The sequence below is a fragment of the Panicum virgatum genome, chromosome 9N (genome assembly GCF_016808335.1).
Source record: "Panicum virgatum strain AP13 chromosome 9N, P.virgatum_v5, whole genome shotgun sequence".
Classification (NCBI taxonomy): domain Eukaryota; kingdom Viridiplantae; phylum Streptophyta; class Magnoliopsida; order Poales; family Poaceae; genus Panicum; species Panicum virgatum.
In genome coordinates, this window is record NC_053153.1 from 59637859 (window position 1) to 59653093 (window position 15235).

Here is a 15235-nt window from a genome sequence, read left to right on the forward strand (position 1 = left end):
CTACTACAACACAATCGGGTAGTTTCCTTTGTACTGCAGCTAGTTCTACGCCTATTTGGGTAGTTACAAAAGAGGTAAGGTACATCCATGAGTTATCCCTTACTCTAGAACATTCTATGTCTATAAGCAGTCCCGCTGCCCCGGGTCTGACAGAACACACATGTTCAGAGAAAGAATTGCATATGAGGCATGGACAGTTGACCTCTACCCTTATGGCTAGCAGGTTGATAGCAATACTGAAGAGCCAGCCCAATTTGAAGATTAAGTCAATTATAAACATCGTTGAGCAGATATTCAACTACAAGATAAAATATGGCAAACCATGGCGGGCAAAGCAAAGGTCTTGGAAGATGATATATGGTAGCTGGGAGGAGGCGTATGAGAAGTTGCCTTCACTATTAGCTGCAATGAAAGCAGCTAATCCCGGTATGCACTATGAGTACATTCCAAAACTAAATGAATGGCGGGAGGACGGGAGGCAGATATTCTTCCGGGCTTTCTGGTGCTTCCCTCAGTCTATTGAGTCTTTCAGGCATTGTCGGCCTGTGTTCTCTATTGATGGCACTTTCTTGTTGGACAAGTACATGGGCACACTCTTGGTAGCCATTTTTTGTGACGCGGAAAATGCATTGGTTCCTCTAGCATTTGCCTTGGTTGAGAAGGAGAACAAAGACAGCTGGGGTGGTTCTTGCGTCTTGTACGGATACATGTTGTAGGGCCTGGCAGGGAGGTTTAAGTCATTTTTGATAGGCACCAGGGTATACTCAGTGTGGTACAGGAACAGCTCCCAGGGTATGCACCTTTACATCATCGCTGGTGCACTCGACATCTTGCAGAGAATTTATTTAAGAAAGGCAATGTCAAGGACAACTTGCCTCTATTCGAGGTCCAATTTTTTGAGGAGGAGCTGGAGGAACTGAAAACGGCAACGAATGATCAAGGTAGGCAATGGCTTAGAGGATTGTTGAGAGAGCCTGAGAAATGATGCAGAGCACATGATGATGGTGGCCGAAGGTGGGAGTTCCAAACAAGCAACATGGTAGAGTCTTTTAATAGTGTCCTTAAGGGAATCCGGGGCATGCCTGTGACTGGTATTGTTGCATTCACATTTTCAAGGTTGGTGGAATGGTACAACAAAAGACACGCAGAGGGGTTAGCATTACAAAGAAACAACCAGGACTGGGCACCTAAACCTGTTGAACATCTTGACAAGGCAAAGGAGAAGGCTCGCAACCATGATGTGGAATGTTTCGATCATGACACAAGAAAATATGTGGTCACCGTTCGGGGTGGCACAACTGAGGATGGTGCCTCGCGGCCCTCAAGGTGTTATGTTGTTGTACTTGTTGATTTCTCATGCACGTGTGGGAAAATAAAGCAGTATCACTCTCCATGTTCCCATTACATTGCGGCTTCTCGACACCGTGTCTATGATTTCGAGAGTAGGTTACTGTTCGAGATAAGTGTGGACGCCCTAGTGCGAACGTGGTCCTCCCGCTTTGAGCCATACCTCGATGAAGGACAGTGGCCACCATACACGGGTCGGAAATACATTGCAGACCCAGGTTGCCGGTGGAACAAGCGTGGATCTAGAAAGAGATCGAGGTACAACATGGCAATGGACCAGATATCCGAACGTACCAGGCGCGGTAGAGCAAGACCCTTTGTTAGTGAACCAGAGGAAAACAACTGTGGGAGATGCGGCAGAGTAGGACACAATTCGCGGAGATGCAGTTGGCCGCTTAGCCAGGTACTACTATTAGGGGGTTAACTTAATTTGTTGTAGTACATTTCAAGTAGATATATTTTTTTTTGCACTTATTGACATAATTGATTCTTACCATTTCAATTAGGTTGCCTTTATTGAATTCATTTATCACATGTTTACAATAATTGCTATGTTTACATACTTCATTTATTTGTTGTACATGTATGTCCGGATTTCATAAACTCACATTTACTTTTTGCAGGATGGAGCCACCTCACCTTCTAGATCCTTACTACGAGCAGAACCACTGAGGGCGACGCACCGCAGTGGGGGAGGTAATTGTTTCCTAATTTAAGTCCTTTTGATTCACTCTATCGATTCAAAAGTATTGAAACCACAAATTCTTTGTAGGAACTCGCCCCCCTGCGTCTTCGAACCCATGACGGGTTAGAGGACATGCGGTACGACGAGAGGTACACTCTTCTACTATGGAGGGCTAGCCTCGACATCGTATCGTACTCGGTTCACCACGGGTTGCCTCACTTCAACCCCGCGGCGATCACTACTTTAGTTGACAGGTATACTTTCTATCTTGTTATCTTGTTGTTCTTGGACATTCGTTTGTAATGAATCATTATATTTTGACGTGTTTGATGTAGGTGGAGGATGGAAACTCATACTTTCTACCTTCCGTGTGGTGAGATGACTGTCACCCTCCAGGATGTCCAGAAGATCCTTGGGCTCAGTATTAGAGGCCGCCCAATGACAGGGCATTGCCGGTTAGATGGTTGAAGGGGTAGAGTGGAAGCATTCCTTGGAGCATTCAGTCTTCCAACGACGAGGACACGTCGTACAACCTTGCGACTAGGAGTGGCACGCTTGTGGAGGCTTCCCTGATCTTGGATAGAGTGGTATGTATCAAAATAATAAATGTATTAATTCGAGTTGTCGTTGCAGCATTTACTTATCTCATATAGTAGTTAAGTTGGACCAACCTAGGAAACTTATCTCATATAGTAGCATGTGACCAGTGCACTAATGATTCCTTACTTTTGTTGTGTGTAGGGCAACGGGCTGAAGCAGTCGGTGCTTGACATCGAGCGATTCCCGAGAACAGGAGTGGATGAGCCGACACTCAGCAACTTCCTTGGCATAAGTTCTTACTGATCATTTACATTACACATTTATTAACTCAAAATGATCCACCGATCTAACATTGACCTACAGCGACTAGCACGTAGGCTACGCCGTGCTGCCGCTCATTGTGGCTGGAGGTCTATGACTGGGACAGACATACAAGGACCATCAACACGGCGATACGACACCAGTGCTGGCCACGGTTCTTCTTCGTGCCAGGGTGCACAGTCGGGTGCACACACATCTTCGCTGTCTACACAGTCTACTTTCTCGGCGAGTGGTAGCGACAATGCAGGGGACCAGGCCGAGGAGATTGGACCGTCCCAGATGCCGGACGCTCCTTCCACGCAGACGTCACAGCCTCGAGCACATAGGCGACGCTGTGCTCCTGATCAGTACACTCCAGGCACCGACGCTCTTGGTGCCAAGGGCAAGGGTAAGGCTAGGAAGCAGTGAGGGTGACGTCATGGAGTAGATGGATTTCATGGACTATGCTTTTGTGTATGATATGTAATATGGATTTTATGTATGGATTGTGCTTGTGTGTGATGAACTATGTATGGATCCATTGGACTGTATGAACTTAATGTCTGGACTTCGATACATGTGTTCACATCATGCTCATTTTTAGTGTCCTATTGTCAATTACGTGAATTTATAATTGTGATATGTTGTTATAATTGTCCGTGCGTCCAAAAAGAAGATAAGTTATTGCAATTTTTTTTGTGGTGTAAATACAATTTAATTGAAATAATGTTATCAATAGTTGTCAATTTCCGTGTTGGAATTATTAACATGATGTGAGCCTTCCTGTAAAGTTTTTGCCGGTGAAAAAAAACACTGATTTAAAGCTACTAGGAAAACTTGCTTGCGACGGTCAAGATGTTCTTCTTTTACGGTTTTGGGTTAGATCACGAAAAACACATCTATTACGTATTCATCCCATAATTCATGATTGCAAAAAGCGAAAGTTGATCAAGTTAAGGGGTCGAGTACAACTTCATACAAATCTTGTGCAAATGACATTAAACTGCATGCCCGCAGCCATTGCATTATTAACTACTGTGATATATTATATTTTAATTTATGTTATGTATTAATTTATTTATCGCGGTGCTATTTTTCCTAGCCTTTTCTGACTATGCAGTGCTATTTTTCCTAGTCTTTTCAGCGCTATCGCAACTAGGCTTTTCAGAGCTATCGCAACTAGGCTTTTCAGATGATTCAAGGCTAGTTTTCCTAGCCTTTTTAGAGCTATCGAACCTAGCCTTTTCAGACTATTTAGAGCTAGCATTTTCAGAGTTATCAAATCTAGCCTTTTCAGTGCTATCACAAGTAGTATTTTCATTGATCTGTCATATAGCCTTTTCAGTTATAGTACATAGCCTTTTCAGAATCCAGTGACAACTCAATTCAATCCGACTTTCGATGTACATTTACACATCCACACAACAGGATGAACCTCCCCCCGGCTATATATACCCCTTCATTTCATGGGTTTCACATTCACTGGAGTAACAATGTCTGAAGGGTCATCTAGCGGGAAGGGTTTCGACACTGGGAAAGGAAAGGGGGGAAGAAAGAGACCTCCGGTAGTGTGGGATGGGCCTCTTGGTCCAGACTTGTTTCTGGAACCGATATTTGAGTTCCCAGCTCAGAATAAAAGAGAGTACACCAGAGAAACACCTCTCAGACGGTATGATAACCATAAAGAGGACTGGCCAAAATGCAGGCATAGTGAGGACTTCTTAGTGCAGATGTGCACCGATGGGATGGATGGAGGTCGCCGTTTCTTCAAATGTCCGCGCGCTTGGGTAACTATTAGCATGAAATATATTTACATTTTGTTTGTACGGCCATTATAACATACATAAGATTTCTGTTGTAGTCTTCAGATGCTCCCGAGAACTGTGGATTCACTAGGTGGGTCGATCCCGCGCCAATTGATCCGCATCAGGAGTACATCGAACACTTACAGAATCGTATCTTCGAGTTAGAAGCTGAAGTGAGCGCTGCTGCCCAAGAGGAAGATGATGGCGTCTCCCCACAACAAATGTGCATTATTCCTAATTGTAGCTGCCCCTGTCACAAGAACCAGGGTCCTACATCGTCGCCGTCACCACCACCAACACCACATGCAACGGAAGCATACTATGGAGAAGGTGCAACACAATATGCTAGGTGGCCGCACTACTAGAGTACCCTAGTAGCATTCCGATGCTACATGCAATGTTTCTTCTCCCGTTTAGTGCAATAAGGCATGTCAGGTTATGTCCAGAACCTTATCATTCTAGTAGTGTACACCACCATACATATCACTTCATGTGTTGTCTCTGTTTAATTATGTAATGTCCCCTGTTGAATGTCTTTAATTCTATCAGATTATGTTGACTATTTAACTCGCACACTATGATCATATTAAGTGCCATAAGAACACAAAAGTATACTGAAACATGGAATGATGACAACATATCAAAACTAGAGTACATGATAGCTCACTGAAAAGTTCAGTACATGACAACACAAGAACAGACATAAATAAAAGACAGCACACACCTAATAGTTCATTACACGATAGCACGACATCAGTCGACCAGAATAGTTCATTACTAGCTAGACTTGCCCAATGAAAACACGCATTCTGCTGCGTGCAACGAGGCCACTTCCCCTTCCTCAAAGCATCTGGATTCTCCTCCATTACGGCTTTGGCACGGCGAACATGCTCAAGCTTCCGCTCCCTCTCCTCCCTACGTTCAGCTGCCAGCCTCCTTTGTTGTTCTTCCTGCCGCTCCTTTTCTACTGCCTCCTCCTGGCGTCTCTTCTCCACCCTCTCCAGCCGCTCTGCTTCCCTGCTTGCACATCTCCATATACCTCTTCTCCTCCTCCTTTATCTCTGTGTCAAACCACTACTCAAAGTCACAGAGCGGACGAGGGGTCTACAAAACAATCCATTGTTACACAATATTCACACACGATTTGTAATAATATCAAAGTAAATGTAGACACAACATAAATACTAACCAGCAACCCAATGCGAATCTGATGAGGTGTTGGATCGAAGGCATAGTTTGCACACATCCAATATCTGTCTATATGTGTCCTCTTCAACAGACACATCTACCTTGCAAGGATCACCGCAGAAGCACATCGGTACAGGAACTCCACTAGGCAGCGGCAAACGGACAAAAGCATCACCAGTCCGCACCGAGGGTTTCTTTGATTTGCCCCGCCTAGGCATCCTAGTTGCATAATACAAGTTACAACAATTACAACCTAAACCCTAAGTTTCTAAATTACGAAAATACATGTACAATAGACCAAATGAAAACGTACAAATTTAGGAGGTGAGAGAGAATACCTTGCTCTTGATGATCTACGGATGAAATCAAAGTTTTCCAGGTCAAATATGACGAATCCGAGGGTTGGGCGAGTTGAGGGGGAGAGAAAACCCGAGAAGGAAGGATGAACAATGGAGGCACGCTCGGGAAAGGGAAGAGGGCGCGGGGTAAAGGTAGCATGCTCGGCGCCAAGATCAATGGCGCCGAGCTCGGCGCCAAGACCTGTGGCGCTGAGCTCGGCGCCACGATCTGTGGCGCCGAGGTCGCTGCCACACTGGACCCACGCTAGAGCCACACTGGAGGACTGTCCATACCTCGGCGCTTGGCGTCGAGACGTGTAACCTCGGCGCCATAGGTTGTGGCTCCAATCCCCTGGGTCCAAAAACGCAAATCGTTTCAAAAAGGGCCTGAATGTGAAAATCTTTCCAAAAAAGGGCTAAATTGCAAAAAGTACGGCTCATCTTATCGTCTTTTTCATCCATCAACAATAGATTGAATTCTCTACTGATCCTTGAATATTTGCAGGCATGTTTACTCGTGGAGACATAAAAACTCCTACAATGATCCTTGAAGTTGTAGCATCACACATATGGTATGCTTTTTTTGGAATAGCTAGGGCTTATAATGATATCAATATGTTGAACAGGTCACCACTATTCATTGATGCGATAAAATAAGAAGCCCCAAGAGTGAATTATAATGTAAATGGAATGCAATATGGCATGTGGTATTATCTCGCCGATAGAATATATTCGGAGTGGGCAGCTTTTGTGAAGACAATATCTAAGCCTCAAATGGAGAACACAAATTATATGCACGATGTCAAAAAGGGGCAAGGAAAGATGTCGAGTGTGCATTTGGCATGTGGCAATCCTGTTTTGATATTATTAATCTTCCGGCACGATTGTGGAAATAGGATGATATTGTTAGTATAATGCAAGCTTGTGTTATCCTCCATAATGTATGATAGTCGAAGATGATAAGGAGTTGGTTCGAACTTTCATTGGATTTGAATGAGAATCTGAGTGCAACCATTGTCCTATTACCAGAAGTGAGTACAAATGATAATACTTATCCATGCTTTGCAAAAGTGCTTAATAGAAACATGGCAATCCGGGCAAAGGGGAAATTAGAGCTACATGTATTAATCAAAGTATTACTTTTATTATATCATATCATGTATTCCTAAGAACCTTCTCATGTGAATATATATTATATATATGCTTTTCTAAGAGACTCATACGAATTATTTGAATATATTATGTGTTCTCTCATGTAAGCACCAAAATAGCTATGAAGATCAAATTATGTACTAGATTATCATGATTTACTTTTTCAAATGATGAATTAAATATTTTGAGGCAAATAGATAGCAACTGTCTAAACTGTTGTACAAACTATCTATTTAGCTATCCGTGTGAAAAAATACAATAGTTGTCTAAACTATTGTACTTGCCCTTAGCGAGCTGATCGAGCCCATAGCAGCTTGGCAATAATAATAATAATAATCAAAGAGGAGGCTAGGAGCGAACCGAGGAGGCAAAAATGCCGAGGATTTCTTTTTTATGTTTTGTTTTCAATTTGGAGGAACTATTTGGATTTACAATCTTGATGCCTTTTATCCAAATTTGCATGAATGAACCATATGGGGAAGAAAAATGGGACCATTGGGGGCTGGCAGGTTGGGCCTTAGTTCGCCCGAATCTGGAAGAGCAGGACGGTTGAAAAAATACACGGCAAATGTGTTGGCCTGATCTTCGAGGAACTATGGGGGTGTTTGCTAGAAATATGCGTTTAAAGATACCAGATTTCAATTTGTGTCGGGTACCATGATTAGGGGCACCCTAACTAGGGGACTAAATTACCCTCAAAACGCAAACACATGTTAGGCAAACGGGCCCACTAAGACCAACAATCTCCTTCCAATCCAAAGGAAAGGACACAAAGAGGCCCACTTCGCCCTCGGCCCATGGCCTGGCTCTACAGTACAACCCATTCGCACCCCCCTCGAACCCGCGGAGCAATCTCCGCCTCGCTCGAGGGTAACGAGCCTACCCTCGGGAAAGCGGATCAACTCCGTCTCGCTCGAGGCCACCCCTCGACGGAAAGGACAAATGGCCCATCCGCTCACCCGCCCGCCGTACGTAGGCATTAAATGCCAACAACTCTGCTGCAACACCTGGGTCAAACGGCGTCAGGCCGCCACTCCACACAGCAACAGTGCCCGGAGTCCCGTCCGCCAACTCTAGTCACTGCTCAGCCATCCCCGGCGCTGTGGCGCCACTGTGGGAACCTGCGACACTGTGCGAGACGTGCTCGGCGCTGCACCAGCCACTGTGCTACCAACTCCCTGTCCTTCCCTCGTACTTTCCCCTCCGCAGAACCCTCGAATGGCATGGGCACGACCCTCGAGCGCGGCCCGAACCTTGACCCGATCAAGACCCCCGCCTGCAGGACCCTCGAAACGCCGCCACGATGAACGCAGAGGACGGTACCCTCTATAGGAGACGCCACGACGCCTACAGGAACCACAAGGACACCGGCGCGATCTCCACGAGATCGGGACGTTGCCTAGGACAACCGCCACGCCTGGCGCCATGCTCTTCAGTGCCCCACAGTGTACTTTCTAAAGTAGTCGCCCACAGCGCACCCCCGATTGGGGAGAAGACGATGACTTTAGATCTCCCCGTACATGTACTCTGCCCCTCCTTGTGTCTATAAAAGGGGGAGGCGGGCACCATCCTCTCCACGATCTCATCATTCACACACACGTGACTCGCAGAACACACACGCCCGCTCTCTTGAGCCCCGATATTGGCACTTGCCTCAATCATCTCCTCCTCTAGCAGAGACTTGGGAGCTTCCCTCCCTCTCTCGCCTCGCTTGTATCCCCTACTACAGGCACCCCCGGTGCAAGATAGTACAGTGCACTCGCACACCCTTGCTGGACGTACGACCCTGCGGCCGGAACCAGGATAAACCTGTGCGTTCTTGTGTTACCTCTTGCATCAACCATCCATGGTGAGGGATCACGCAGCATTTTACTAGTTGGTGACGGACCGCCGGGTCAGGACACCGACAGTTGGCTTGCCAGGTAGGGGGCATGCTGTGTTACATCTTGTCTTCGTTCTCTCTTGTTTTCTGGATGGCGAACGAGCCATGCCCACTCCCGACGGGCACTGTGCTTCGGTTCGGGAGCCTTGACTTCGTTGCGACCGGCAACGGTTTCAACATGGAGCTTCTCCCACCCGAGGCCAACCCCGACACTCCGACTCCGCCGGCCCGGCACAACAGGCGCTCGGGCCAACACGCGCGGCAAGCGCGCTTGGAGCAGCGCAGGGCGGCACGACTCAGCTCCCCCACGTGGATTGAGGCTGACGTATCGCAGCCCGGCGTTGCAGCTAGCGGCATCGCCACTTCACCACGTGCTCCGGTGCCATCTGCGCCGGCACCACCACCGAATGCGGCCCCAGAGCCTCCCAAAGAGGGCGCGACTGCACCGTCGCCCTTTCCCTTCGGGATGCATAACGCGGCTGCTACCTACGCTTCATCGGTCAGCACCAGCATGAGCGCGTACGAGGACTTGCCGGGTCACCACCTCCTCTCGATCTACAACCTCATCGCGTCATCACCCGATGACTCTTACCCCGACACGACGGGATCGATCACCGATGACATTAACTTCTTCATGGACAACGTCACGGCCACGGATCGGGACTACTCCGGGGTCCGTGACCTCAACGCCTTCCGGTTGTTTCAGCTCGCGGCGGACTACTGCCTCACCTGCTCTGAAGACTCCAGCGAGGGGGATTACGACCACACCCGGGAGTGCTTCATAGTCGAGCTGGCTGATGAGGTGGTTGAAGAAGCGCCAAGCGACAACGGGAACAATGAGGAGCCCCCACCAGCGAACCAAGTAGTGGTGCCCCCTCCAAACTCTGCCGCTTCGTCAAGCTTGACAGTGCGGTGGGCGCAGCTGGCGCAACTCACGGAGCTCGAAGAGGAGTGTCGGCAGACACAACTTCTACGTACCACGCTTGAGCAGGAGCGCACCGCATGCGGTGCGCGGGCTCAGGCGACGGGACACATCGCTCGGGAGGGATCCTGTCCGACGACAATGTCGACAAATCGTTGAAACTGAAAAGGGCCAGTCAGAAGCTCGTCGCGGCGGCTTATCTGCTCTAAGCCATGCCGGAGCCCTCTACGACCGAGGGACGCAACCTGCGCAATGAGGCGAAGGTGCTCATCGAGCAGGCTACAGTGCAGCAAGCTGATAGCTCTGCATCTCGCATGCGCTCGGCGGTTTCGAAGGCCGATGGGGCAGCACACCAGGGCCACGGGGCCTCAGTGCACACTCCACCGGGAGGAAAGGGCAAGGCAGTCGCGGTGGACGACGCAAGGGCACCCTGGGTGCACGATCACATCAAGAAGCCTCCTGTGAGGGAGTGCCTTTACGATGCGTGTGGGTGCACCGACGACGGCGACGCCCGCAACATTATCAATGGGAGGAAGTACACCCCTCGATGGGGTGGCCGCTTCGACCCAGAGCACGACAGGGGCATGTCACCGGAGCCTCCAGGCACCCGTGTGTTCAGTCGTGAGATTCGCACCGCTCCCTTTCCCCCACGCTTTCGCCAACCCACCACCCTCGTCAAGTACTCAGGAGAGACGGACCCCGCGATCTGGCTCAACGATTACCGCCTGGCATGCCAGCTGGGCGGTGCGACGGATGACGCCGTGATCATCCGCAACCTCCCTCTTCACCTTGCCGACGCCACACGAACGTGGCTCGAGCATCTGCCCGTGGATCAGATGCACGACTGGGCCGACCTAGTCAAGATCTTTGTGGGCAATTTCCAAGGCACCTATGTGCGCCCCGAAAACTCCTGGGATCTCCGAGGGTGTCAGCAGAAGCCCAACAAATCCCTACGTGACTATGTGCGATGCTTCTCCAAGCAAAGCACCGAGCTCCCCAGTGTCACTGACGTCAAGGTCATCAGCGCCTTCCTCGACGGCACGACGTGCAGGAACCTGGTGCACGAGCTTGTGCGAAGTCGTCCCGCCAACATCAACGAGTTGTTCGATGCTGCCACCAACTATGCTGCCGGCAAGGAGGCAGTTGGTGCCATTTTCGACAAAAAGCCGAACAAGCGTAAGGAAGATGCGCCCGCAGAGGGCAGCAACAGCAAGACCAAGGCCCCCGCCAAGAAACAAAAGCAGGGGAAAAAAAGGAAAGAAGCCGGTCCCACCGAACCAGCGCGGACAGGGGCAAGCGAAGGACTCCGACTTGGCCATCGTCGCTTCCCCAGACCGCAAGGGCCCTCGAGACCCCCCTCGAGGCGGTGGTGGCCTGTTTGACGACATGCTCAAGAAGTTGTGCCCTTACCACAAGAGCTCGGTCAACCACACCCTCGAGCAGTGTGAAATTCTCCGCAAGTATTACAACTGCATCGTGCAACGCGACGAGGACAAGAAGAAGGATGCGGGCGACAAGGGTGGAGACGGCGAATTCCCCTCGGTGGAAAACGCCTTCTTTATCTTCGGAGGGCCGACGGCGAACATGACCTCTCGGCACCGCAAGCACGAGCGCCGACAAGTCTTCTCCGTCACCAAGGCCACACCATCCTACCCCGATTGGTCGGAGGACACCATCTCCTTCAGCCGCAAGGACCACCCCAACTATGTCCCGAACCCGGGACAGTATCCACTCGTTGTGGATCCCATCATCGGCAACACCCGCTTCTCCAAGGTGCTCATGGATGGAGGCAGCAGCCTCAACATCATGTACGCCCACACTAGACAAGCTCCGCCCCAGCAAGTCGCCGTTCCACGGTGTTGCGCCGGGGAAGCGAGTCCAACCCCTCAGCCAGATCGACCTGCCCGTCTGCTTTGGCACGGTAGCCAACTTCCGCAAGGAAGTGCTCACCTTCGAGGTGGTGGGGTTCCGGGTAGCCTACAACGCCATCCTTGGGCGTCCCTGATACGCCAAGTTCTTGACGATCCCCAACTACACCTACCTCAAGATGAAGATGCCAGGCCCGAAAGGTGTCATCACCATCGGCTCCTCGTTCGAGCATGCCTACGAGTGTGACGTCGAGTGCGTCGAGCACGCCGAGGCACTGGCGCTCGACGAGGCCCTCACTGCGCAGCTACAGGAGACGGCTGAGGAGTCCATGGACTCCGAGCAGTGGCATGCGGGCAACTTCGAGTCTGCCAAGGGTACCAAGGATGTTCCCCTAGACACAAAGACCCCCAACGGCAAGGCACTGAAGATCAGCGCTACCCTCGACAGCAAATAGGAAGTGGTGCTCGTCGACTTTCTTTGCACCAACGCTGACATCTTTGCGTGGAGCCCCTCGGACATGCCTGGCATCCCGAGAGAGGTCGCCGAGCACTCCCTTGATATCCTGCCGAACTCCAAGCCGGTCAAGCAATGCCTGCGGCGCTTCGACGAGCTCAAGCGACGGGCGATCGGCGAGGAGGTGCACAAGCTTTTGGAGGCCTTATTCATCAAGGAGGTATTCCATCCCGAGTGGCTAGCTAATCCTGTGCTAGTTAAGAAAAAGAGTGGGAAATGGAGGATGTGTAGACTATACTAGTTTAAATAAGGCATGTCCTAAAGTTCCCTTTCCTTTGCCACGAATTGATCAAATCATTGATTCCACTACGGGATGCGAACTTTTGTCCTTTCTTGATGCATACTCCGGTTATCATCAAATCAAAATGAAAGAGTCCGACCAGCTCGCGACTTCTTTTATTACCCCTTTCGGCATGTACTGCTACGTCACGATGCCCTTTGGCCTCAGAAACGCCAGAGCTACATACCAGTGATGTATGCTCCACGTGTTTAAAGACCATATCGGGCGGACTGTAGAGGCGTATGTCGATGACATTGTTGTGAAATCCAGGAAGGCGGACGACCTGGTAGCCGATCTCAGGATCGTGTTTGATTGCCTTAGGGCTAAGGGGGTGAAACTCAACCCCAAGAAGTGCGTGTTCGGAGTCCCTCGAGGCATGCTCTTGGGCCATTGTCTCCTAGAAGGGCATCGAACCCAACCCTGAGAAAGCCTCGGCCATCACTCGGATGGGGCCAATTCGAGACCTAAAGGGGGTGCAGAAGGTCATGGGCTGCCTAGCGGCCCTCATCCGATTCATCTCATCCCTCGGTGAGAAGGGCTTACCTATGTATTAACTCCTAAGGAAATCCAAACGCTTCTCGTGAACCCCCGAGGCCCAAGAGGCCCTCAACAAACTCAAGGTGTCACTTACAAGCGCTCTGATCTTAACACCACCAGTGGACGACGAGTCCCTCTATCTATACGTGGCAGCAACGACTCAGGTCGTCAGCGCAGCCATCGTTGTAGAACGACAGAAGGAGGGACATGCTCTGCCAGTCCAAAGGCCGGTGTACTTTATCAGTGAAGTGCTGTCTGAAACCAATACACGGTATCCACAGATCTAGAAGCTGCTGTACGCAGTAATCTTGGCACGGCACAAGCTGCGCCATTACTTTGAGGCTCATCCCGTCACCGTGGTCTCGTCTTTCCCCCTCGGGGAGATAGTCCACAACCGGGAGGTCACGGGTAGGATTGCCAAGAGGTCAGTGGACCTGATGGGAGAGACTCTCACCTACGCCCCTCTCAAAGTAGTCAAATCCCAGATCTTGGCAGACTTCATTACCGAATGGAGCGACACTCAGCTACCCCCGCCTCAGATTCAAGCCGAATGCTGGCTCATGTACTTCGACGGGTCAATGATGAAGACTGGTGTGGGCGCGGGCCTGCTATTCGTCTCACCCCTCGGAAAGCACATGCGGTATGTGGTGCGCTTGCACTTCCCGGCGTCTAACAACATGGTGGAATACAAGGCCCTCCTCAGCGGCCTCCGCATCGCCATCGAACTCGACATCAAATGTCTCGATGGAGGCTAGCTGCCACGATGAGAAGATGGAGGCGTACTGCAATGCAGTGCGTCGCCTCGAAGACAAGTTCGACGGGCTCGAGCTTAACCACATCACGCGCAAGTACAACGAAGAAGCGGACGAACTGGCCAAGATCGCGTCTTAGCGGACCACCGTTCCCCCGAACATTTTTGCCCGTGACTTCACCAAGCCATCCGTCGACTTCAAGAATCCTACGGAAGCCATCGGAGCAGCACCCAAACCCTCGGGGGCTGCGACCACGGAGCCATCAGCCAAAGACCCCTCGATGGAGGAGTCCGAGGCCATGGACACTGACATCGAGACCTCCTCAGTGGACGAGGCTGAAGCAATGGAGATCGACGAGGCCCCACCTCCGCGAGATTGGTGTACCCAGTACCTCGACTGGATGATCCGAGGGGTCTTACCCTCGGACCGCGCTCAGGCGCGGTGCATTGCTAGGCGAGCCAAGTCCTTCGTCTTGATCGACGACAAACTGTACAAGCGCAGTCCCTCAGGCATTCTGCAATGGTGCATCTCCATCCCCGAGGGCAAGGAGCTGATCCGAGACATCCACACCGGCATCTGCGGTCACCACACCATGCCGCGCACCCTCGTAGGCAACGCGTTTCGGCAGGGCTTTTACTAGCCCACCGCGGTCGCCGACGCTACTGACGTCGTGCGGACCTGCGAGGGTTGCCAGTTCTACACCCGAAAGACGCACCTCCCGGCACATGCTCTGCAGACCATCCCCATAACGTGGCCATTCGCTGTGTGGGGACTAGACCTCATCGACCCACTGCAGAAGGCGCCCGGGGGGTTCACCCACTTGTTGGTAGCGATCGACAAGTTCTCCAAGTGGATCGAGGTTCGACCCATCGGCAAGATCAAATCCGAGTAGGCTATTCTGTTCTTCACCGACATAGTCTTCAGGTTCGGGGTCCCGAACTCGATCATCACCGACAACGGCACTAAGTTCACGGGCAAGAAATTCTTAGCGTTCTGCGACAACTACCACATACATGTGGATTGGTCAGCTGTGGCACAACCACAAACTAATGGCCAAGTGGAGCGTGCCAATGGCATAATTCTACAAGGCCTCAAGCCAAGGATCTTTAACAAGTTGAACAAGTT

General features: G+C 50.5%; 1 protein-coding gene across 1 annotated transcript; it reads left to right on the forward strand.

Moving 5' to 3' along the window:
- The first annotated feature begins 14390 nt into the window (after nt 1–14390).
- LOC120689192 lies at nt 14391–14750 on the forward strand. The gene has a single exon (XM_039971510.1). The coding sequence runs from the start codon at nt 14391–14393 to the stop codon at nt 14748–14750; it is 360 nt and encodes a 119-aa protein (XP_039827444.1).
- Nucleotides 14751–15235: the final 485 nt, after the last annotated feature.